Source organism: Oxyura jamaicensis, chromosome 4 (assembly GCF_011077185.1).
Source record: "Oxyura jamaicensis isolate SHBP4307 breed ruddy duck chromosome 4, BPBGC_Ojam_1.0, whole genome shotgun sequence".
Taxonomy (NCBI): Eukaryota; Metazoa; Chordata; class Aves; order Anseriformes; family Anatidae; genus Oxyura; species Oxyura jamaicensis.
The window spans coordinates 1,711,047-1,736,993 of record NC_048896.1 but is presented as its reverse complement, the minus strand read 5'-3'; the positions used below and the strand labels follow the sequence as shown (position 1 = coordinate 1,736,993).

The following is a 25,947-nucleotide window of genomic DNA, read 5'->3' as shown; positions in this document are numbered from 1 at the left end:
CACAGCACCCAAACCTCCTTCATCAGAACGTCCTCCTGGGCCCGATCCCAGCACCTGCTGCGCACAGGGGGAATTCAGCACGTATGTGGAGACCCAGCACGATCGTCACTGAAGCTACGGGGAGCACCTACGCAGGGGGGAATGTCTTCTTTTCAAGAGATGGACTCCAGGAGGAGCTCGTCGGGTGGCGCCGGGGGAATTTCCATGCTGTTTATCCGGCCAAAGAGCTTGGGGAGGGACCAAAGCCCGAAGCGCGGCAGGTTTCTCGGCCTGGTGCGGATGTCGTGGCCGGCGTCCGCCACGGAGAAGCTGCTGCGGCTGCGCGCGAGGCGAGCCCGCAGGGCGGCACAGCCGTGCCGCAGCAGCTGGTCCTGGAACTCGGAGGTCATGAAGTAGTAGAGGACGGGATCCAGGCAGCAGTTGAGGCTGGCGAGGCAGAGGGAGATGGGGTGGAAGCGGAGCGTGCTCCTGTGCACGGCGCAGTCCGTGATGATGTTCTCTATCACCATCATGAAGAGGGGGAAGTTGATGTGGTAGGGGGTGAAGCAGATGAAGAAGACAGCCGCGCACATCAGGACCATCCGCAGCGCTCTCTGCTTCTCGCTGGCGTTTTGCAGCTGCGTTTGGCACTCCCGCAGCGACTGCCTCATCTTCCACGTGCAGCAGGCGATGATGCCGAAGGGGATGACGAAGCCAAAGAGCTCCGCCACCGTCACCAGCGCGATGGAGGCTCCCGGCGCCAGCTGCTTCACGGCCAGGTCCGAAAAGCAGGTGTTGGTGCTGTTGGACAGGGCCGGGCTCCTCACGATGGGCAGGGGCAGGCACGCGGCCCCCACGAAGAGCCAGACGGCCGCGCTGATGGCCGCGTCGTAGCGCCGCTTCCAGTCCTTGGCTCTGAAGGGGTGGAGGAGGAAGAGGTACCGCTGGATGCTGATGCAGGTGAGGAAGCAAATGCTGGCGTACATGTTGAGGTACTTCAGGTAGAAGCACACCTGGCAGAGGAAGCTCCCGAAGGGCCACGTGTGGTTGATGTAGTAATACATCCGCAGCGGCAGCGAGAGGACGTGGGCCAGGTCGGCCACGGCCAGGTTGATCATGAAGATGACGGCTTTGCTCTTCTTGCTGATGAAGCGGCACAGGACCCACAGGGCAGCGCTGTTGGCCAGGAGGCCGGGGATGAAGATGATGGTGTAGGTGGCTGCGTACAGCGTGGACTGGAAGGCCATCTGCGGGTGGGTGCAGTTCCCAGAGGACGCGTTGCTCTCCATCTCGGCCGAGTCTCCTCGCTCCGCAGTGGATTCAGGCGGGTGGAGGCTTTCTGCGGGGAGCAAAGACAAGTGCTGTGATGCCCCAAACCTCTCAATATTGCCACACATGGAATAAATGCGCTTCAGGGTGGAAGAACAAGCTGCATATATACAAGGGATTTCAGTGGGGCTGCAAATAAAGAGGGGCTTTGAGCGGGCTGATAGAATTGTCCTTTTGGATCCGCGCAGAGGTTCACTGTAATTAGCCTCAGCAGACGATGGTGCTGGCAGCAGAGCGGAGCAGAGGCCAGCCAGGGAGGTGCAGACAGATCTATCACAGCCCTGGCTCCAGATCCAAGGCTGCTCTCCTAAGCTAATAGCCAGCCGAACGCACGCCAGTCCCTCTGTCGGTCCTGCTAACTCAATTTGGGCGCTCACGGCACATTGTGCAGGCATCGTGTTGTAGCAACAGGCAGGATCTGCTAGCAGCAGCCCAGGCCCTGCAGGAAGACAAATATGCTTGTCTCAGAGCTCCAGCAGGCTATTTTTCCCCCCATTTGCCTGCTTCACCTCTCACCGCCAGCACAAGGGCATTGGCGGGTCGTGCGGGGCTCACGGGTATGTGTGGGTCTCCGGAGGGGGATGGATTTGGCCATCTGGGAGCAAAGCCCCATGCCGTGCAATTTGCCTCCGGGAGATGTGGTGCTGGAAACAGAGCCTCGGGCAGCCTGCAGGGTGTCGGGACGCCTGTGGCTTCCTTCCAGCAGCCCAGAGCCTGCTTTGGTACAGCCCCAGCAGCTCTGCCATTGCCACCAAGCCCCTCAGCAGTGGCATTTAATTAGGAAGCAGCTTCCCACAGCCCCACGCCTGGTGTTTGACACAAGGACGGGTTTCCCAAGGCTAAAGCACCCGCAGCGGGGAGCAGCTCCTGCACACGAGGCGTCAGGGTGAAGGCTCTGACCCTGCTCCTCCTCGGGAGGCAGCTCTGCAGGGGGCTGGCGTGCCTCGTGTGCAGGAGGAGGGTGCTGCAGAGAGAGGGTGCTCCAGCTGCGTACATTTTGCTCCCTCTATAGATATACGGGGAGAGACAGAGAGAGAGAGAGGATGCTCCCTCTCTAGATATGTCAGATTATCTCTATATAAATACATATAGGGTGTTCTCTCTTTCTAGATTTATAGGATGATATATATACACAGCGGATGCTCTCTCTCTCTAGATATATAGGATGATTATATATATAGGATGCTCTATAAAGATACGTCGGATGCTATATATATATCCCATATCTATATGTTTGTATCTAAAAGGCTCTATATCTTACAGAGCATGCAGGCAGCAGCCTCTTGGCTGAGCTGCCTGCCGCCTGCACCTCTGCCAGGAGGGTCGGGGCATTCACCCACCTCTGAGCCGGACCTGGCCGTGGTCCGGCCGCTCTTTGCTTTCTCCAGGGTTCGGCTGCAAGAACACGAGGCTGAAGTGAAAGCCTGGTGGCAGGCGGCTGCTGCGCTCGTGCACTTTTTGGCTGCTGACCACACTTGACCCAGCAGCCCCGGCCAGAGAAACAGAGATGTTTCTGCTTTCTCTGCCGAGCTGTGGCAAGGAATGGGGGCGTCAGGCACGAGGGGACAGTGGGCAGCAAAGCCTCTTCCATGCAGTCCCTGCAGCATCCTCAACTGCCTGGAAACCCACAGGAGGCTCGTGCTTGATGCCAGCCCCACTCCCAGACTTGTCCAAAGGGTTCCCCTCTCCAGCCACAAACATCCAGCCCAAATCCTGAGATGTAGGGAGCCATCTCACCCATTTTCTCCATTTTTTGGCTTTCCCTGGGAGCCCAGCAGTGCGTGTTTCTCAGCAGAGGTCCAGGACGTTGCTGTCTCAGTGTTTGGGTGATGCCTGTCAGCACCTGGCAAGAAGCAGCGGGGAGCTTTCTGCAAGGCACCGCCACCTCGGGTCCCAGCCAGAGCTCCTCCAGCGCGACACTTCCTGGCAGAGCGGGGATTTTAATTCATTGGTGCTGGTTTTCTGTTTTCCCTGTACGAGGAGCGTTCACTGCACCTTGCCCCAGGCCCCTCCGGCCCTCCTTTTGCCATCGGTGATGCCAGCGTCAGGGCAGAAGTGCTCCCACGCTTTGGCAGGGCTGTGCCTCAGCACCACGCTTTCACAAAATATTCCCTGCGATTCCTTCATTGTTTTGCTATTCTGTATTTATTCATTTATTGCTACTGGGGTGACGGGTAAAGCCCTCTCCCAGCCCCCATTTCCACACAGCCAGGAGCTGGGGGGCTTTTTTTAAGCAGCAAAGCTGACTTTTATCCAGCTGCGTGCTGAAATTAATTCCTGTCCTGGAGGGTTTACGGGCTGGAAACACAGAGAGAGAGGGGCAAAGCCGTTACTCGTGGATGCAGCACTGCGGTCGTTAGCATCAGTTAACCTTGCAGTTCTTTAGGACACTAAGGCAGCTATTGCAACACCCACGTTGCCGTTTCTGAGCGTGTTAGCAGTATATTTTTCTGGCCGTGTACATGGCTGTCATTATTGGAAACTGCCTGGCTACTCTGAATCACTGCATGCCCCACCCAGCCCTACATTTCTGCGGTCCTGCATTTACTGCTCCCACAGCCACTGGCAAAGGCACCCTCATCTTTTCCACAGGTTTTTTGGACAGACAGTGCTGGACAGGGCTTTAGCCACGGAGGACGGGATGGGACAGGATGGGACAGCAGAGCCCCGCTCTGGTCTGTTCAGTGCTGGGATGCTGGAGGGAAATGCAACCAAGTCCAAAAATAAAATAAAATAAAATACCAACAACAATAAGCTCCACAATTACTTAGCTTGAAGATTCAGATTTCAAGTAGTGGAGGCTTTTTGGAACTTGTGCTTTAAGCAGTAGTTTTGTTTGTGTAATCCAGGCACTGATAGGAAACGCATAAACAGAGCTGATGGGTTACAGCCGCTTCTGTCCGTAACGACAAAGTTTTGGCATTTTCTGCAAAAGCGGCTTTGCCCCCGCACTGCCACACACAGCAGCCTCCTGCCCGCATGCACACCCCCTGCAAGGCAAGGACACAGACACACCGCCGCTGCTGAGGATGTTGCACCAGCCTGTCTGAAAAGATCTCATGAAAAGAAAAAAAAGCCCACCGTGACAACGTTGCTCAAAACGGCAATAGCTTCTATCTGCTGAAGAAAGCACGTAGCAGAAACCAAGCTTACCTCCCTGTAGCTCCCATCCTTCAGGGGGAAGACACCCATGCTAGAGAGCAGGAGGAGCGAGCCTTCTGCTGCTGTTCCCTGCTGGCTTTTGCGGCAGTCCCAGCCCCAGAGGCTCCCCTCTGATCTTCCACATGTTTTCGGAGGGCTGGAATCCTGCCGGCATCTGCAGCCCAGCACAGTGGCTGCAGAGCAGGAAATCCTGTAGTTTGTTTCTCTTCGCCACACAAAATGTGTACGGCAGTGACGTTAAAACAGCTGGAAGGACGATGACATCAGTGCCTCCAGTGCCGCGGGACCGAGCCCGCGGACAGGGATTTCTTTCTGCCTGCTCAGAAGTTGTGTTGCACGAACGTGCCCTTCAGTCAAGCTGCTTCTCCTTTTCCCTGCTGTCACCACTTGCAAAAAAACTATAAAATATAGAAACATTATTTTTTCCAGTAAGTACTCACTAAAGGAAAACCAAAAGCTGTATCAGTAGAAACTTACTGGAAGGTAGTAATTTTCTTGCATTTTCTTGGAAGTTTTGTTAACCTCAGACTATTCAGCCTACAAGGCTAAATTTTCTAAGGGTTTGGACTTTGTTTCTGAAATAATATAACGGTTTAAGGTTGAAATTTTCCCCAAACTATATTTTTTATAAAAACATAATGTCCATAATTCCCAATTCCTTTTTTCTTTTTGCGTCCTTTAATTCCTTTCCCATATGTGTAAGTATATATGTATATATACACACACACACATACATATATATATATTTTAATTCTTGTACTGCCTGCTGAGGATGACCTTCCTCTTTTGGATTGCTGCAAACCAGCCTGCCTACAGCACAGTGAGACTTCTTACGAGCTGCCTCATTTCCAGCTGACTGATTTTACATGATATACAGTGCTGCAGCTTACGGTCCAGGGTTTGGGAAGATGATAGGGCTGCTGGCATGCTTCCCTTTCTTGTTGTACATAATGTACAGTAGAATGTAAGTATTCTTAGATAATTTTAATCAGTCCCTTTCAAGTATTCTATCTTATCCTATCCTATCCTATCCTATCCTATGTATATATATATATTTTTTTTTTTTTCTTTAATTGGTCCCATGACCCTGCACAATTAACTAGAAGATAACTGTGGAAGAGAAGTGAAAAAGGGAGCTATCCTAACACACAACTGCAGTGTAAGTCCAGGGGTGGTGAACTTTCCTCATGGTGTCTGAGCCCTGCCACGAAGCTTCGCTTTGCTACAGCAACGTAGCAAAGGGAGAAGAGGATCCTTCACCTGGAGCTGCCTTCAGCTGGTGGACGTGCACTTAAATCCATTAGCCAACGTCCTCGGGAAGGCAAAAAGCAAGGCCACTTTCTACACCAGCCTTTGCAGACATGTCTATGGGCTTCTTCATTACTTGCTTGCTTTCCTAACCTTTGAAGAAACCCTACCAACAAATAAGCACCTGAGAAGCTCCATGTTCATTGTCTCAGGTGAGAGCAAAGTGACTCAGAAAATGCAAGAGCTGCTTATCATTTGTTTTCAATTCCCATGCATCTTTTTGCAGCAGCTGATGCTGATCCTAGGAAGAAATACTGATGCACGAGCGTCTGCAAAACGCTGGCAGATTTGTAAAAGGGAAGCTGGCCTTCCGCCAGTGCATCTCTCTCCGGAGGTGAAAGGTTTATCCCGAAGTGAAGCGGCTGCTTTACCAGGATATCCTGCCTAGGACATCCTCCAAGGCGCACAGCCAGCCCCGCACCCAGCCTCCGCGGCCCTATTTTTAGGAAGGTTCCTGCAGGGGGTCACTGGCTCCCGACCAGAGCAAGGGCCAGGCATGTCGGGGCCTTCCCCTGCTCATCGCTCGGTGCTCCTGCAGGAGACAGCAGCCTTCCTCCCTGCTCGCCAGCGCTGGTGGGTTGGCAAGCCTCGAGCCTCTGCCTCGAGCATCTACTGCCCCTCTCCGCTCGTCTTTCAGCTGCACGTATAGTTTTGTCTAGCGTTTCTGCCTTTCTGGCTCATTAACAATACCAAGCATGCCTTCTACACTACGCACATCGATGTTTTTAAAGGCAGCAGGCACAAAGGAACTTTTAAATAACTGTGAGACTTTATCTAAGGCCTCCAGATAAAGGCTGTCTTCACCTTTAGACTGGTATCCTGTGGGCAGAAGGCCAAGCGCAGATAATCAGCATCTCTTTGAGCACTCGGCGCGTAGAAATATCTGACAGGATGCACCTGAAGGATGTATGAAAAACAAGCGTGGGCCATTCGGGAGGAGGAGGAGGAGGAAGAGGAGGAGGAGGAGTCTTTACTCACACAAAGGGCACCTCGCCCTGTGCTGCAGCGTGCCCTGGGCCATCAGCTCGGGGTCCCTGGGGCTGGGCGAGTCCATTTGCTTGCCCTACAGAGAAACACATTTTCTTTTGCTCACGGGTGAATTGCTCATGCTCTAGGGGAGGAGCATGCCATGCTCTGGTGATTCCCAGTTTTCTCTGCCCACAGAGAGGCTGGAGAGAAGGAGCCCTTCTGCTTTGCCCTCTCAGCTGGGACACAAACCACCGAGGAGGGGTGAAGGAGCCTTTCCCCATCACCGCTCACCTAAGACCCGGTTCAAGCCACGCTGCTGCTGGCTGGGTCTGCTCTCATCCAGGGGAAATCCAGCAGGGAAGGGATGGCATAAGGCATGGTGTGAATCTTGGGCTCAGATCTTGATGCGGGTGGCTTGGAGACCTCACCGCATTTCCACCCTGGGCAGCTGCCCTTCACGATGAGGCCTCACGTTCAGGTGGCTCCAGCACTAGGTCCTGGTGGAGACCTTCAGATCCAGCCTTCAAAAGCCTGCATAGGTGCATCCAACTTCTTCATCCGCTAAATTTCTGCCTTTGCGGCATCTCTGTTGAAAGAATTTTCTTGTGTTTGCACAAGAAGCATGAAGACATCTTTCTCACTTGCTGTCAAGTCAGGGCAGCGGGACCAGCACAGGAGATAATCCAGGAGCAACATCATGAAATGATATTTCTTCCTGCCAAAATAACAAGCACATTGTATGGTCACAGGAAACGGGCTGAATTACAGGAACTGGAGCTGGGCACATTGTGCCTTGGGTCGTGTGAGAGCGCTGGCAGGCAAAGCCAGCCCCTGCAGCACCTCCCAGCCTGAGGGCAGCTGAAATGCTGTCCTCCTCAACGCTGCCTCTTCTTCTCTTGAAAGACGCTTCTGAGAGTTCGGAGGGCTTGAACTAAAAGCTTTGAATTTCCCATATGAGTATGCGGAGGACACACTGATCGTCTTTGGTGTGCAGATTGGACAATGTGGTTAAATGGTCTCTTCTGGCATTGGTGTGTAGGAAAGGTAGCCAAGAAGGTCATGGCAGCCTAGAGAGCAACAGTTCAAAGTGAAAAGAGTTTAAGGAGAACTTGTAATTTTCTGAAAGCAGATAGGAAACCAAAGAGGCCTTGACTTGAATGGTTGCAAGTGTTGAGCGTGTGACATTTCTGTACAGGGCTGCATTATGTCACAGGGACTGGTTTTGTGAGGGTATGGGGGGGCTCAGAGAGAGCAAGGCAGCGGGACAGGGTGACAGCATGAGCAGTTGAGGCTGAGGTGCTCGGGGATGTCACTGTGGTGACAGGGAACGTTATCTCTTACAGACCTACCGAACTTTTCGCTGCTGTCAGCACTGACTCACTCATCACAGAAGTCAGGGGAGATAAATGCAAAGTGGCCTCAGAGCAAACGAGAAAGGAGAGTGTGTGCTGCTCCCTGCAGGGCTGTCCTCCTGTTGGGAACCTCAGGTCTTGTATTTCCCGTGGCATTCCCCAAACAAGCCTTTCCTCCTGAGATGCAAGGTTAATGATGGGAGAGCCACCCTCATGCTTCAGAAACGCAGAGGCTGGAGCAAGCATTCCCCTGCCAGCTCCACCCTACAACTTGCAGTACATAGAGAACTATTGTTACCGATTTTTTGGTAACCAATTTTTTACTTTGGTAAAGTACCAATCCCATCTTAAATGATGTGAGTGCTTCTTCAAGCTGCACAGATCTGGGTCTGCAAAGTGATTGCTGGATGCGATTCATAGAGCTGGTTTCTGTGGTCCTGCCTGCACATAAAGGCGAGAGCAGCCACTCCTCCTTACCCAGGTACATCAGGCAACAAAGCTACAACAAAGCTACTCCCACCAAGGATGGGCTGTCCTCTGCATTGCACCCTCCTGTCCTCAAAACACACTTAAATCCAGTGTAAGTGTAATTAAAAAAAAATAGTAATTAACCACAGACAAGGGGGGAACACCTTTCTGTTTTGTATTTAAGAATTACAAAAGTTGGTAGTAATCAATGCGCTTCACCACGTGAACTCTGATCCATGGGAAGGAGGAAGCGATCCCATTCTGTTCTGTAGGTGTGACAACTATGAAACTCAGCTTACACTTGCAAAAACAGGTTTATTTTTTAAGCATCACTTTGGGGAAAGAACAATGTAGGACAAGCTACACAGTTGCCATAACAGTAACTTCAACTTTTTTTCACCTGATAGATGGAGATGAATGGCATGAGAGTGAAATCACAGTAAACAGCTCCATCACGTGCTAGCTGATCAAAGCCTACAAGCATCTTCAAAACAACAGTTGCAAGTAAATTCTCCTTCACTGATGACATTGTACAGTGCCTAGCTTATGAGACAATTGTTACCTTGACAAAAAAATCATTATGCATGCTTGACTGTGTTCCTGAGTCAACCCCTGCTCACACTTTTTGACGGACCACTTGCAACATGTAAACGTGTATGTATATCATTGCCATAATCACTGCCAGTTAAATTGGTGAAAACATTTCCATTGACTTCAACAGCAGATGGACTGTTTGCTTACTCTGCAGCTTTCTCATTAGAAAACTAGAGAAGCCTGCAGCATACTCTCTTCACAAAAGGTACTTTATTCAGAATGGCATGTTTTGGTATTCTCACTTATCTGTATGCAAGATTAAGTTCATCATACTGTAGACCATAATTATCTTTTCACAAATGGGAGGAGAACTGTGATAGCGTATTGTATTTAATTAATGGGTTTTCACTGCCTTTTCGAGGAAGTCCAGCATAATGGTTATTTAAACCTGTCTGTTTGTTTTTTCCCACTTTATTGTGAAACAGTCAAGTAAAAAACAGTAATATTTTAAAAATTTCTGATTAAGTCAAAATGTAATTAAGTGGAATTGAGTAGTAAATTTCAAATATATCCAGCATGTTTCTGGTATTTTTTTTCTATTTTGTACTGACATGTAAGATGCTGCCACTGGTGCTTACCAAGAATTTTACATGCTTGCTTTGGAAAGTCACCAGTTTCAAAGGGAATAAATCAGTTGCCTATGTGTCCCTAGATATCATGAGGAAACCACTGAAGTTATACGAAGTGGGTGAATTCGGCCTAAGAGCTGCCACTTATTAAAATAAGGGGTAAATGACATTGTTTCTTGTCACTGCTTTTAATATCTTTATAGCTGATGAAATTATAAAAATGTAAACATTAAGATCAGCAGAGGAGCTGATGGGAAAAATCACAACGAACTGCTGAAGAAATTAGCCTTTGCTGTCTCTTCGTGAAACCACCTCAGCAAGGGCACCTTTCTCTCTTAAAAGATGTGTCAGCAGAACCCATCGAGAAGAGATTTCACAGCGTGGTTCCATCACAGGTACCTCTGGGCTGAAGAAGCCACACACCAAAGAGGGCGAGGACCTACATGGCACCACTGGGGGCAACGAATCTAATGGGAACCGGTGCTGAGTCCAGCTGCACACAACCCATGGTAGTGACAGTGCTGCTCCTTGGGGTCTGAAGGTGAAGGCTGGGTTCTGAAGCCCCCATTGCTGATGGGGACAGCTTGGAGGTGAAGACGGTCACTTGGAGCAAGGAAAAGTCCCACTCTACAGAGTGTTTGAGGAGCCATCAGGAGAACTTGTAGAGGGTGGCCCCCCACCGCAGTAACCGCTGCAGGTGTAAGGTACAGGATGTGTCCATAATTAAGGAGCAAACTTAGAGCTGGGTGAGGAGGAGGAATTGATGGACAAGAGTGAGAAAGAGCAAAGCAGAGGTAAGCATGGTGACCAGTGGAATTCACTAAAAGCCAGGAGCAGGCAGCAGCAATCTGGGGCTGCTGGGCCAAAGCAAACAGCCACCCTTCACTTGTGTGCGTCCCTGAGTGGGGAGACCAAAACTTCCATTTTTAACTGCTGGTCACCTTCATGTTCTTGCATACACTGTGTATTTTTAGCAGAGAAGATATTTCAACAGATGTCACTGTATGGATGAATGATTGTCTTTGGTTTGACCATAGAGTCAGTGGAGTTGGAGAAATGGGAAAAAAAAAAAAAAAAAAAAAAAAAAAGTTCCTTGTATTTTTCCACCATTTCCCAGCAAAATCTTTGTCACTCCCTTCTGTAGGTTTTCTGGTCCTGCTAGGTCAGGCATGGGCATCACAGTAATAGGTGTAGTCACACCCATTGGCTCACTCATCGCCTTCCAACACATTGGTCTTAAAGTTTTATCTTGTGTGTATCAAAAGATTTCCACTGCCACAAAACTCCCCTAAATACACATGCAGGATTTTGGCACTGGAGTTGGTAATTGAGTATCACAGAACAGTCCTGGATTTCAGATGAAATATCTTAATTGCTTTAAGCTGTCTTTCCTTTCATTCCTTAATTGATGAGGCACTCTCTTTGCTCATGAGCCGACTCCTGATGACCATGCTGCTATGTCTTGATATCTGGTCCTGAAACTCTGAAGTCATAAAAAAATACAGGATTGGATCCAAACAGCAGTCCAGGCTTGCAAGAGCTAAGCAAAAGGGTTGGGTGTGGAGCGTGATGCTACGCAGGAGGCAATCTGTAATAACATTCTCTTTCACCATCATGTAGAAAAAGAAGTTGATGTGATACGGTGCAAAACACACAAAGAACACAGTGGCACACATGGAAACCATCCTTAAAGCTTTCCGCTTCTCGGTGTTGTTTTGCAGTGGTATCTGAAAGTCCCGAAGAGAGTCCTTTGTTTTCCAAGTACAGAACAAAATAATTATGAGGGGGCCAATGAACCCAAAGAGCTCCGCTGTGACTGTCATCGCCACAGTGGCCACATTGCTTTGAATCTTTCGAACTTCAAGGTCCGCAAAGCAGGTTTCGGAGTTGTTTACATAGCTCCGCATGATGGGGAACGGAGAGCACGCCGCCCCGACGAAGAGCCAGACAGCCGCGCTGATGGCTACATCATAGCGCCGCTTCCAGTCCTTGGCTCTGAACGGCTGGTACAGGAAAAAATACCGCTGGATGCTGATGCAGGTGAGGAAGCAAATGCTGGCGTACATGTTGAGGTACTTCAGGTAGAAGCACAGTAAGCAAAGGAATTTCCCAAAAGGCCACATGCGGTTGATGTAGTAGTATATTCGCAGCGGCAGCGAGAGGACGTGGGCCAGGTCGGCCACGGCCAGGTTGATCATGAAGATGACGGCTTTGCTCTTCTTGCTGATGAAGCGGCACAGGACCCACAGGGCAGCGCTGTTGGCCAGGAGGCCAGGGATGAAGATCATGGTGTAGGTGGCTGCGTACAGCGTGGATTTGTATGTTACATTGGAATCAGAGCAGGTCCAGTTGCTCTGCGTCATGTTGGGGCTGCTGGAAACATTTGGCACAGGAAAAGGAGTGTAGGTCATTCCTGTAGAGAACAAAAATGAGAGCTGTAACAGCAAAGGCACTGCAAAAGTTGTCACTATTCACGTTTCCATTTCTTATTTGACTATTCAGAATGAAGCAGAGGCTCAGAAATGTCCTCTGTGAAACATCCCACTATCTTCTTCTAAGCTGCCCCCGCAGAGGTCTCCTCTTATTCGTGCAGAGGAGGTGGGGCTGTCCCCATGGTGTCAGTCCCCTTGCCATGCTCTCCAAATTCCATGTGGAAAAGGATAGCAGGCTTGAAAAGTTTGACTGGTATGAATGCAACTGCTGCTCCTGAAGTGTGCTGCCACAGGCAGGGACCTAATCCGATCACCAGCTTCCATTTCTCACCAGCCTCAGACCAACACTTTTTCTTATCAAATAATTTTATTCTTAGCTACTTCTAATTTCTGGCTCTTTAGTTCAGATGAGCAGAGGTGTGCCACAATCTAAGCCATTTTTCTTTTGCCAGCTTTTTTAACTGGGACTTCTCTTCACAACACAGGCAGGAGTTTGGTTTTATAGGGTATTTCCCCATAGGGTTACCGTTCTTAGTATAGTGATTTACTTCTATGTCTAATATGATGGTTAAAATTGAATATCAGCTTCCTATTTCATGTGGTACTGCAGACACTGATTCACTGCTTCTGACTCATTTCCTCACAGCACCACTTGCGAGGGGCATTTGCCAGAAGAAGTGTTTCTGTAGGTAGATATTAGTAACTCACCCCTGTTACTAATGGTTCCTTTCTTCATGTTATGAAGAGAGAGAGAGAGAGAAGTTAGAGCCCTCAAATGACAAAGAACACAAAAAGCTTTTTGTTCTCAGCTTGTTAATCACAGCAGTAACTGGACCTGGCTGCTTGCACAGACACTGTTTAAGGCTGCTCTGGAAGTGTTTTAATTCAGACCCCCAAAACTCCCAGACGTGGCAAGATCCCAGCAGGGGACAAAGGCCACCGTCGCTGCAGGTGGCTCTGGCTCACACACTGATGGTGAGCAGGGCCACCACTTAATCTTGCCATCTGCAGGCTTTCCAAGCAGGCACTGCTGACAACTTTCTTGCTTTTCTTTTTGTCTCCTTCACCAAGGCAGCATGAGTGCACCAAGGCATCCCAAGGCACACCTCCCAGGCTGGTTTGTCCCTCTCAGGCAATCTCTCCAGTCTGCAGTTCACTCCCAGTAACCCTCCTCCTGAGGTGGCTCTGGGACGAGATGCCCTGCCCTGCAGTGGGATGTCCCCAGCTGCCCCCAGCCCAAGACCTTGCCCCTATCACAAGGCCAGGATATGTCCATGAGGAGGGAAGAGGGCTCAAAGGACTCTGAAAAGGAGGGGGAAGGATGCATCTCCACCAGTCTGAGAAGCAATGCCGGGGGCCTCCCACTCTCCTTTCTGGTGCTTCTCAGAGGACTGAGACAGGGAGTGGATGGGGCAGGAGACGAGCACTGTGGTGTTCGCTCAGAGTATTGCTTCTCAGAGCAGTAAATTTGGGTTACATCCCATTTCTTGAGAGTGCTGTGAATTTCTAGAGCTCTGGAGGTTTGGGATCCCTTTCCTCCTGGTTCATCAGCAGCTCTACCTGGACACGCTGCCTGCTGCCCCTGTCTCTGGTGAGAGCACTGCTCGCTACGCCCAACTTCTCTCCCTTCAGGTGATCTCCTACCTACCAAGAGGGAATTAAGCAGTCACTTTCAAAGTTCCTAGCTGCCTGGATTCCTCTGGATGGCAAGGTTAGGCTGTCCTGTCCTCCAAAGCACAAGCACCAGTTGACCATTGAGACCACAGAGGGCTAGGTGCATTTGCAAAAAATTCCATTTTAAGGACATGCTCATATTCAAATGCTGGCCAGCAGACACGTGTTCTTCAGTGAGCCTGAGTTCAAATGAGTCATAACAGTTTGCCTATAGGGGTTCCCAAATACATTTGTCCTTTTTTACATTTCATGTGACAAGTCAGGACAAGACTGCAGCATCAGCTCTCAGAATAAGCAGGCTCAGGCTGCTGACTCAAACTGGGCTCTGAATGAAGATCTTTAGGGTCAACACACGTGTCCAGGAAGTATCTGCTGTAACATGAAGCTGATGCTGTGTGCACACGTTTGACCTCATCACTCAGCCTTCGTTTTGATGGCAGGTTACTGCACCCAGGCCTGCAGATGGGCACAAGCTTGAGCAGCAAAGACTACAGCGTGCCTGGGCCCACGGCGGAGTCCACGGCACGGAGACATTCCCCCTCAGGCTTCATCTTCATCTGCTAATTGTCCACAAGGTGTCAGAGTTAATCAAGAGTTTACGCCTGTGGCCTCCTCTTCAATGCAGCTTTCTAACCCCTGCAGGGAGAGATGAAGGGGCTGGGGCTGGAGGTGGAGGTGGTGTGGCCACGTTCTCATGATTTTGTGCTGCTATCTTCTGGAGTGATCCCAAACTGAAAAGCACGTGTGTTGCTGCTGTTAGTGAAAAAATGCTCCCAGGAATAGTCCTCATATTCCTGGTGTTTACATGGAGGAGGGTTCTGAGAAGCTGGAGACCAGCAGGCTGCTTTGAACCCCGAGCCAAAAGGTTACAGAAGCCACCCCATGGAAAGGCAGGAGAGCCCAGCCCCACCACCCCGAGCAAATATAACAGTGACTGGTGGGCAGGGGATGGATGGGCCAGAAGCAGGGCCCGTGGAGGCATTAAAAACCTCTCCTCTGCCTTCAGCGACCTCTGGGTCAGGGCATTTACAACAAAGTGGGCTGAGCAGGATGACCTGGCTGAGTGCAAAAGCATTAATGCAATTAATATACACATGGGCGATGTCTGCTGCTCATCAGCACATGGTGCTTTCTGAGAATGGTGACTTCATTACAAAGTCATAAAAATATAATGATATTAATCCTTCCCTTTAACTGAATTGCATCCAGGCACATGCACAGGGGACCATAAAATGTCTGTATGGCTGCACTTCCTCCCCCTCGTTCAGATGGGAGATAAGTCCTGCCCTGTCCCCCTTATCTTTCTGTCTGAGCACAAAAGCAGACGCGCAGAGATGCCACTGAATGTCTGAAACTAGATTTTCTACCTGCAAAGCTGTTAAGAAGGCAAAGGTATTTGCTGCATGATGTATGTACAGCACAGGTATAAGGCTGAAATCCTCAATCACATTTTATCATTAAATTCTTTATCATTATTGTTCTTGTTTCCATGCTGCAGGGACACAGCTCGTAGTGTAATATTGTATTCAGAATATGCCATTTAAAAAAATGGTAGTAAATAAATACAGTATTGCCTAACTACAGCTTTGTACACTTAAATCAGAGTCTGTACTTCTGAGGCTGTTGCAATAAGGAATGAATGAAGCATGCACATAATTACTTGTAGCTGGATGTTTGGAAACCAAACGAGGCATTTCCAGGAAAAAAAGATGTTCATCTTGGTAGAACTGAGAAGCACAGGAATGTCATTGCAGAGCCCTGTGTCTTTCTGATGCCTCCTTCAGCAGGCAGGTTGATTTGTTTAAGACATAAAAGCCTCCAAACTCTGCCCTCGTTGCATGGCTGTGAATATCTAAGGCTTTTGCACTCATGCTTCAATCTGAAACCTCTGAAGTCTGAAGTGGAAAGTTCTACAGTTATGGGTGCTTTTTCCGTTTTTCTCCTTCCACAGAAAAAAAAAAAAAAAATCTGGGTTGTGTGATCTGCGATGTTTTCGTTTCGATGTTTCGTTTCATTTCAATTCTCACTTCTCCAGCCCTGGCAGCTGAAGAAGCTGGGCATGCCCCGGCAGCAGGAGGCTGGCAGCCGGGTCAGGGCTGGGGACAAGGGCTGTCCCACGTGTGGACCAGCAGCACGGATGCTGCTCCCTGGGCTGCTGATGCTTGCACCAGTCCCAGCGCTCTCTTTGACACATAACCTGACAGCAGAAAACCTGTCCTTGAGCAACGTTCTCCTTATTTCACACAGCCCAGTGCTCCAGCTGAACTCCTCTCCTACACAACCCTGTGGCAGGCTGGTTTTGGCACTGACTCACCCTCGGTGCTATTCCCTTCTGATTTGCTTTAAGAAATCTCAGGTTTAGGGTCCACCCAAGATGGACCTTGTCTATAACCACCAAACTGCCTCTGAGCTGTTTTGCTGTGCTCCCTTCAGAGCCGAGCTGTGAGAGCGGGTGCACGCTATCCCACCGGTAAACCACCTTTTACAAAATAGGGTTTAAAAGCGTCAGTCAATGAAGTAAGCTACGCTTTAGCCAGTGACTGCAGCCTGAATTACGATTCAGATCTGCCTCAGGACAAAACCACATCCAAGCCACCTTCTTATATTGTCATACTGACTCTAACAGTAATGTCCTGCTATTGCAATTCTGTCTAAGAGCAGAGCGGATGGCACAAGACTGTGTAAAATATTTATTTATTTTTGGTGGCAGTATAAATTGCTGTTAGGAAGAACAAACAAACAGACAAAAAACAAAACAGATTTTCAACAGTGAAGTTGTTTACTTGGCTGTTAAGTATGATTTACTTAAAGTAAATCTTACTTTCAAGTAACAATTAAGTCTTACTGTCAGTATGACTTTGAAGTAAAAGATACCCTCTGAGAAATCATGAAAAAGAATCTGTGCCTACAGTGACACTGGAGAACAGTCAGAGAACCAGTAATGGCCCACGCTATAAAATTTTGCTTCATCTAGTGACAGCAACTTCATGCAGCCACTTCTCACTCCTCCATGTGTTCACACAGAGGACTGGCAAGGAAGGAGATCTGCTGTTTCGGCATACAAAGCTCCACAGATCTCCTCCTGGCTCCTAAGCCCTAAGGAAAAGCCCAAGAAGGGCAACGCGTTCATAGGAGACAGTAAAGGCTCGTTAATGCTTGTTCTAGATCAGAAAAAGAGAGCTTAAAATCAGCCTTACCTTGTCGGGCAGAACCCCAGCGGAGTGCAGCCCTGCAGGCAGGAGGAAGTGTGCTGGCTTGACAGCTCCGCACCAGCCTTGTTTACACCAGCGTGGAAGCCTGCATGACATCGCTGGGTGCTGCAAGGTGCTGCTGTGACTGCGCCCGCTGGCGCACGTCTCCGCTGGGGTGGGATTTGCTTGCTCAAACTCCCAGCCCCGCTGAGCCGAGCCCCGGGCAGGCGCACGCAATGTTGTCCCCAAATCAGGTCCGTGTGCCTTTGTCCTTGGGGTTTTGTCTGCTGCTGCTCCAGCAGGATGGCTCGGCACCTACAGGATTCTGCAGGAAAGGGTCCTGAGCGGAGCCGTGCAGGGCTCCCCTTCCTCCTCTGCCAGCCGCCCTGCTCTGCACCCTTCCTCCCTCCAAGCACGACTCCAGGCTAACCACGGAAACCCTCAGAGGTTTCTGCTCTCTGCTTTGCCCTCGCCTCCCGACCAAGGGGCTGCGCACATGCATTGCTGGGTGTCAGCCTCCGCTGGTGGTTGCTCTCTCGCACCACCTGCTAACTCCTGTTGCCAACGGAGTCCAGCTTCCCAATGGCTTTTTATAGCGCTCTTTTGAGCCTTGCTTGACATTTCTCCTGCACTTAGTACGCAGGCTGCTCAGATTACAGATGCTGGGGCTGCTGCCAGCAATGTCATATGGTGGCACTTCTTAAAATGTTTCAAGCAATGGGGTTAAGTCTGGCCTCACCTTTATTCCAGGGGTCAAACGCTTTAGTGAGGCTCGGACCTCACCCCTCCGAAGGGGTCCAGATTTTCAAAAATCCACCAGCCCCCTGCTCGGTCCTCTCCACATCCCAGAAGCGGGGAAAATGGGGCCAGCCCCTAGCAAGCCCTTTGGTTTGATGGCCATGCCTTGGAGTCCGGCGTGGGCAATAAATTCTCTATCAGGACTTTTCAATTTCATTACCACTACTGTGGCCCTCTGGGCATCACAGGTTCAAAAACTAATGGCTCTAATTCAAAGAAGAATGACCCACAATGAACACCCCTTAAAATGCACTGCTGCACTTCACAGGCCGCCCTGCTTCCACGAATTGTCAAAGGAACTTGCTAGAAGCTGGGAGATTGTCAGGTGTTTATTTTAAAACCATTTAAATGGGCCTCATGAAAAGCAATAGTGAGCTTCTGGCCAATATTGCAGTGTTTATCAGTACATCCTGTTTAGCTGATTTTTAAGTCGTTCGTCAGCAGTGGGAACGTATTTACTGGAAGTTACCAGTCACAGAGCTGTCTGTTACATTCAGTCACCTCACGGCAGCCCAGCGAGCTACGCGGAGCCTGACTTGGGAACAGCAATTCAGAAACAGGTCAGCGATTGACCCGAGTAACATTTATGAAAAGAAATGTTCTCTCTTCTGCAGATGTTCTCTGGTCTGCAGGAGCTTCTGCATACAACTCTTTCACCCCTCATTCCGTTGCCACTAATGGGCTTGATCAATTGGAGCAAAAGCCATATTCTTTGGACAACGGAGAGATGAAGTTAACCATAGCTGTGCTTGTACATGTTGGTATGTGGAACACATTGACGAGTAAGCCCTAATGATACAAAACCTGGTCAAAATGCACTGCATACTTGTGAACAGCTCTGCTTACAAAATAGTGCAGCCACGTTGCTGCGCTTTGCCTACGCACACAGCTTGTTCTAAGTTTTGTGCGGACAGTTATACAAAAAGCCTGGTAACAAGACAGATCTAAAGGCGCAAATCACAGCCCCTGCAGAATAAATAGTTCTGCCAAATTCTTCGTGCTTGAGTTTACCCATCTGCAAACGGGGACAACATTTTCCTGTCTGAACCACGAGGCTGTTTGTTGTCTGGGCTTTTGGAAGAGCTGGCTAAAATAATATATACAGCCAAAAAACTCCTAAGTCACCTGTCCAGTACCAAACTATCACCCCTAAGGTATGTTTGGCGCTAGAAGAGGACTGTGGCATAAGCAGCCTGGAGGATTCAAGTATTGCTTGCCTGTATTGCATATCCATTTCCTAGGCATGTTATCCTGCAGGCAAGGATTGAGGAACTGGGGTTTTTGCTGATACACTAGGGATTTTGCAGACAGTTGCACTGGTTACAGATGTACTTTCCCCATAGATCTATTTGTCCTAATTATATTGTTAAAATTTCAATTTGCATACCATGCCTAAAATTGTTCCTGCTCTTGGTTTTTGCTTACCAGAATGATGTGTTTACCAGAAACATTCGCTCTCAGAAGTACCTACATGAGAAGAGAGCTCAGTTCCTGCAAAATGGCACGAGCAATAGCTGCAGGAATTCTGACCAGCGGCTCAGCCTCAGCCATATCTGTGCCTCCTGGGGCCGGTTACTGGTGGTGCAGGGTGCTCTGCAGCACGGCTGACTTCTGTGTCCTCCACTTTAGAGATGAGAAACCTGTGTGTGGAGCAAGGTCCCTGACGAGAGGATACCCTAGGGTGCTGCAGCCCTGGAGCTACCTGCCTGCTGGGGTTTAACCACAGAACCAGCCTGGACGTTAGAGGCTGCAGCAGTACGTGCCTGCGCCTCCGCCGCCACACGCTGCTTCAGGAAGAGTTGAGCAATACCTGCTCTTACTGCTTGAGGCAAAAACTACTTTCAAATTTGCCTGTTTGGCTACTGGGAAGCTTGTTTCAACATGCAAGAATGACCGCATGTGGAAGCATGCTACCACACCTTCTCCATGCTTCTCCTTCCTTTCTGAGCTCCTTTCCAAAATCCAAAATAAAGCTGCTACTGTGTGTCTTACTGGGCAGGAACAGCATTCAGGCATTTTACTTCACAGAACATCTGAAGCAGGTTTTTTAAGATAAGCATGCTTTCTGCACACAAGGAAAAAAATCAGTCTCTGATAAAACAGATTACAGCCCTTTAGTGGGAGCCAAGGCAAAAAGTAAAAACATGTCTAAATGATTATTACTATTATAATAATTTTAATACATAATATTAAATTATAATAATTATAACAGACCATTATAATTATTTTACATAATCAATGTTTTATATATTAATTATAAAGGTTATAATATCCTTATGTATGTATTTATATATAGTATATAGAATATATATAATGTATGTGATACTTAACATGCAATATACAACATTTACTATTTAATATATAGTGCATAATATTTGTATATATTGTACATAACATTATATAGCTTATATTTTATCTATATATAATCCTTATATATTATAAAGATTTTTTTTAAGAAAGTAATCACTTAGGAAGTGAAAAGCATACGTGGACACTGAAGTACATAAATGTGTTGACTATTCTAAAACCCTCTCTCATGCTCTGAATCAGATAACAAAAAGAGGAACACGGAACGACAAACATTTCAAAATTTTCTACTCCCCCTCCTCCCTTCCTCCCCCTCCCGATGATGATAATTTTTCCTTTGAAGAAGAAGAAGAAGAAAAAAAAAGTATAAAAGAAGGTAAAAACTGGGTGTACTGTGAGAAACAACTTCTAACTGCCTGACTGTATTTTTACAGCAACTCAAACACGATTGCTCATTATTGACTCCTTTGCTGTTACAGAGCTAAATTACATAGCACAGTTACATCATGTAGTTAATAATTTCCCCTGGTCCTGGTACCAGCACACATGCTACTTCAGTCCCAAAGGAAAGCAGATTCTGTTGGAAATAGGTTTTTAATTCAAAAAAGGAGCATTTGTTAATAGAGAAGCCTGCTAGCTCTGTCTTAGTTCATCACTTACAACATCCCACAGCACTCGTTCCCTTCTGTAGAATATTGAAATTGTAAATAGATGATGAACTGAAAAGGTTCATATTTCAAGAGTTTCTACAGTAACAAAAAAAAATCTTTTCCAATAGCAGAAATAAAATCTTGTAACATCTTGGAGACGCACAACCTTGGAAGCTCACCCCAGGTTTAATTCAGAGCAGCTGAGTACCTTGAATCTCTGGAACTGAACGAAACTGGGAAGATTTTCTCATGACAAATTTGGGGTTTGCCAGTACCAGCCACAAATAGTTACCTATCAGAACAGTTGTTTTTTTATTATTGTCATTTGATTCTAAAGTTCTGTGTTTTTTTTTTCAGCAGAAACTAAAAAGGAGGAAACATGTCTTATAATCTAACACACCACAGCCTCTGAGAAGTATTTTCCATGCAGCTGATACTAAAAATAGGTTCATCCGTTGTCTGTGCTAAAACTTCTTTGCCATCCTTCACAATTCAGAATCCCTCAATGTGTAGAATCCAGTAACCACTGGGTTTTTGGAATGGGTGAGAGAAAATTTATATGTTGGAGGGACCTGGGGGGAGGAATGCTTGCTTATTTTTCACAACATGGTGATTTTAATTGCTTTGCCGAATTTGTCCAAGAGGATTGCCGAAATTCTCTTTCCGAAGGTGTCTACATAGCAGTCAGTAGCCCATGCTCTGGAGCAGCTCCAGAAAGCCTGCACGTGCAACCCCTTTTCCTTATCCGCCCGATGTACTGAACACATCCTGAACGTGTCTTTCGGAGCATTGAGCTACCTGCCATCACTCACCGGCCAGGAGGAAGACTGGCATAGTCTGGTGAGATCCAGCTAACTGTAAATGTTACACAGCTAAGAGGCTTTAGAGATCTCTGCACGAGGATTCAGCTCTTCAGGGACTTCTGCAAGGAGATTTTCCTATTTTTTTAGTACCAAGTCATCATGCCAAGGGAGCCAAACCAACTTTGAAGCAATCATCTGCTAGAGTTGTGTCAACTCTTACATACCAGTTTTGTGTTGGTAAGCTAATTGTAAGAAGAGTGGTAATGAACTTCTGCGATGCTGGTGTGCAGTTGCATGCCCCCAGGTTGTTGCCATTGGGAATTTATATGAAAATAGTAGATGGCTTTCAGAAAATGAGTCTTTCAACCTGTGTTGGAACCTCTGGGACATTCCCATGCCCACAGCTCATACTCTGCCCAAGCCAGCAGGTGTAATAACTGTAAAGAGAGATAGTGCCTGGGTCTCTTGTGGAAAGCTCACGAAACCAGTGTGGGAAGATCCACGGCTCTGAGTTCAGGTATTTGCATGCTTGCATTACTTCCTCTCAGCAAAGCAGGCCAAAGTTCCCATCCTTTATGTGACACTGCCTAGAAGAGCATACATGATGGTTTTGGTATGCATGGCAATAGGAGTGAGCACCAAAAAGGCTGGAAGGAAAATGGTGCTGCTTCAAAAGCCGTTGTCCCATATATTATCTGTGATGCTGCAGGCTGCTGCACCCCACACAGGACAGCTGCAAGGTGAAGGGCAAGCATTTTCATGTGAACTGGAACACAAAAACAATGCGCTCCACGGGGGATTCCTGAGGCTGGAAAACACCCTCCTAACAAATATGAGCCACATCCACTCATGTACTTCATCACGTAAGGCTGTGCTTCCCCTTTCACTTCAGCTGGGTAGAAAGCAGCAAGGGTTTCAGCAGAGAACTCGAATACATTTTAAAAAACAGGAATAACTTGATGAGAATGAGGTCAGACTGCTAACATACACAAATGAGGTCAGTACGCAAATCAAACCATACAAGAGCAAAAGTCAAAGCAAGCCAACTAAATGGAATATATTGATGGTAGGGACATGACACTAAAGCTAATCCCCTGTAAGAACCGTTCATATCTTCTGCCCTAAACCAACACCAGCTGCAGCTGAAGGAAGGATTTCATCCTAACCCCACTGACTGTCCTTCAAAGTAATATTCAAGTGTGTGCAGCCAGCGGTGCATGGGCTAAGGCCCCAGCAGCCATACGTACTCCTGCATAGGACCTGCAGGAGTCCAGCCTGGAACGCTCTCCCCAGGGTCCAGCAGAAAAGGGGCTGATGGCGTGCAGAAGGGCGAGCATATACATGGATGGAGAAGGGTAGGGCTGCAATGGAGTCACCTTGCCTTCATGCTCTGTGGGACAAGGCTGAGCTACAAATGAGTTATTTTCCAAGGGAGGCTAGCAGATCCCTGCATCCCCAGGCACTGTGCAGAGCTGGCAGCATCATGCTGGGTTTGTGCAGTGACAGGGCTGTCGGGTGAGGTGTAAGACGAAAGATATGTATTGAGAACATGAACACACATCTAAGCATGTGCCTAGCTATCAAGATGTAAACCTCTTCAGAGAAAAAAAAAAAAAAAAAAAGTTTAAAAAGCTCAGTGACATCAGCAGCTACCACAAAGACATCAGCAGCAGAAGTCATACTTCAGCTCTGCTTTGAGCAGCTGCTGTCTGGTGAAGGGCTCCAAGGAGAGTAATTCACAAGAGAAAACAGGTTCATGAAACAACTAATTTGTCATTTCTTTAAGATCAGAAACAGCACTGACAACACCTACAAAACAAAGCATCTACCAGAAGGATTTCACTGGTGGGTGGGAAGAATGAAAATGAAAGGTTTGAGATGTTTTTGTTCCTATCTCTGTTTTCAATGATTCCAACAGAGCAGGATAAAGTCTTGGGAGCTTGTTTAATTTCCAAAGGTAGAGGTGCAGGGATGTGTGGACACAAAGACAGAGTGGCTTTACCTCAGCGCTTCCTGAGAAGCATTATATTATCTAAGCGTGCTCTGATGGTGTTTTTGCTTATAAAGAACTGACATAAGCTATCACTCTATGTGTAGCAGACTAGCAGGCTGCCTCGCTGTGCTTGGACTCCGCTGACGCTGAGTACGGCCACTGGGAATGCCAAGGTTGCTCCTCCCTGTGGGTACGGAGCGAGCTCCAGTTGAAGAGCTACGGTACATCAAGTTGTAGGTAGCTAGGCAAAGGAGGGCTGGGAGAGGCTTGGAAAGGGGCTGTGGCATCCCACAAGAAGGTGAATTTGATCTTCTGAAAATGGTGGGAGGGAGCAGAGCAGGAGCCAGGGGGAATGAATGCATGTTGGACCTGGGGCCTGCTTCCTGTTCTGGCAAACGCTGTCCTTCGCCTCCATCTCAGGAGGGCTGTTAATAACTCCAGCTGTGTTTTGGAAGGAATGAATAAGCCAGTGCTATTACAAGCAGTTTCATATGGATAGAGGAGTCAAGATTTCCTTGGCAATGACAATTCATTGGCCCTGTTGATTTTTTTTTTCAGTCACTACTTCAACTTTTGATTATTTCTCCAGTATCTCTATATTTAAGTTGTCTCCATTTTATTTTTTTTCTTGTTTTAATTTGTCTTTCACTCACCAGGCACTGCTTTTCTGTGACACTTGGGGAGGAAACGCAGCACAATAATATCTTAATTACATCAGCAGTATTCCGCAGTTTTGCCATGTCTTGAGCTAACAGGGAGCATCCTTCAGATGCTGGGATGATACAGTAACACAGATACATCCTATTTTTCTAAAATTTCATCTCTATTTTCTCACTTTTTTGTTTCTCACCTTTTATTAAGCTACTAATTCCTTAAATAGTATTGCTGAAGGTGGGATATTTGTTGCCTTTAAGTCAGCCTAAGTTTATTTTTCCCTCTGCATTACAGTTGTGTCTGGAAAGGGAAAGTGTAACTATCAGTTGCATTATACCTGAACCACTATCTCAAAACCCTTATCCTAGGGTTTAAAGACAAGCTTTAACTGCCAAAATACCATGCAAACACTCCACACAGGTTCCAGGGCTGGTACAGTGTTTACATTTTTGCACAGAAATCAGGTCTGCTTGAAGTGCGTCTGAGCTGCGTGTGCAAATATTAAGAGCATTTACCACAAACATGTCTTGCAAACAACTTCCCACACACACTGCGCACATTTAGCTAAGATTAGGGAGTCAGATCACAACAGTTCTACGTCCCCTTGAGGAACCGAGTGTCCTACAAATTTCTAACTTAATTATAACATTCAGTTTATGCTGCTTTAAAATTGAAACTTTTGAGAATGTTTGGGAGATTTGAAAGAAAGCCTTTGAGACTGGAATAATCCCTCTTCATTTAAAACCTGTTGAGAAACCGAAGAATATAGTCAGGGAGGCTCCACGTGTAGAACATCCCAAAAAATAGGCAAAGAGAGAAAAAAAATCAGAACTGGCTTCTTAAATATAATTCCAGACTGAAAGCAAACATTCTTATTTCCTCTCCTCCCTGAAATCAGTGGGAGAATGCCTTGTGGTCATGGGGACACTGCCTTAGCTCCACATTTCCAAGAAGCACATCAGTCCTGCAATGCTCCATAAAGCAACCCGAGGGAACAACAGTTTGCTCTGGGCTCTGACTGAGAACAATAATTGGCTTTGAACAAGACCATTTACACTTTCTCATTTCAGGCTGGGAAAGTGCAGTTGGTGTGTTTGGTTGTGGGGTTTTGTTTGTTTGTTTGTTTGGCTTACTGAGCTTTCTTGAAATACTTGGGGCTGTGTTGTTTTTTCTGTTTACTCTCTGTAAGCAGAACATGGACATTTCACAGATCTGTTAGCAGTTCTCAGGTTCCTCTTCCAGATCGACATCACCCCCATCTCTATTTCTCCCAGGGCTTCTTAGCATCTTTGCATCTAGATATTTATTTATTTAGCCACAGTAGATGTTACAATATATTGTCTTGTACAGCTGCATCTCATAAACTCATTGTGCAGCCATTTTTTATTCTGAGAACTATTAGACGGTTAAAAAAACAACACTGGTTTGTGGTCAAGGCATGCACAGTGATATGAGAACCTTTCTCAATAGAACAAAGGTGTCAGGGTGCAAAGATCTGCCCTGGTGATTCTTTTTTCTTCCGTTCTTTCTAACTGGAAGGAGAGTAATAACTGGAAGAAGCACGGAACAGTCACTGTATCATGAATTACAAGTTAGCTCCATTATTATGTATTTATTAGATTGACATGGAGCAGAAGACATCAGCCTTCCTCAGAGCAATATCCTGCCTTTTGTCAGCAGTCTGAACAGATGCTTCAGAGGAAGGAAAGAAACAC

General features: G+C 47.5%; 2 protein-coding genes across 3 annotated transcripts; both read right to left on the bottom strand.

Annotated features, from left to right (window-relative positions):
• LOC118166783 (putative P2Y purinoceptor 10) lies at positions 1 to 5,520 on the bottom strand. 2 transcript variants are annotated; one of them, XM_035325932.1, is made up of 2 exons: positions 4,462 to 5,520; positions 1 to 1,747 (listed from the first exon to the last, which is right to left on the bottom strand). In XM_035325932.1, the coding sequence occupies exon 2, from the start codon at positions 1,701 to 1,703 to the stop codon at positions 153 to 155; it is 1,551 nt and encodes a 516-aa protein (XP_035181823.1). In that variant the 5' UTR covers positions 1,704 to 1,747; positions 4,462 to 5,520; the 3' UTR covers positions 1 to 152. The 2 variants fall into 2 exon arrangements, with proteins under 2 accessions (XP_035181823.1, XP_035181824.1); XM_035325933.1 differs by having other exon boundaries at positions 1 to 1,318; positions 4,462 to 5,519.
• Positions 5,521 to 8,862: 3,342 nt separating this feature from the next.
• LOC118166784 (putative P2Y purinoceptor 10) lies at positions 8,863 to 17,624 on the bottom strand. Its single transcript, XM_035325934.1, has 2 exons — positions 17,034 to 17,624; positions 8,863 to 12,143 (listed from the first exon to the last, which is right to left on the bottom strand). The coding sequence occupies exon 2, from the start codon at positions 12,139 to 12,141 to the stop codon at positions 11,125 to 11,127; it is 1,017 nt and encodes a 338-aa protein (XP_035181825.1). The 5' UTR covers positions 12,142 to 12,143; positions 17,034 to 17,624; the 3' UTR covers positions 8,863 to 11,124.
• Positions 17,625 to 25,947: the final 8,323 nt, after the last annotated feature.

Coding starts and splice junctions, on each gene's coding strand:
- LOC118166783 (XM_035325932.1), bottom strand. CDS start 1,703: ATGCCTGCACAATGTGCCGTGAGCGCCCAAATTGAGTTAGCAGGACCG.
- LOC118166784 (XM_035325934.1), bottom strand. CDS start 12,141: ATGACCTACACTCCTTTTCCTGTGCCAAATGTTTCCAGCAGCCCCAAC.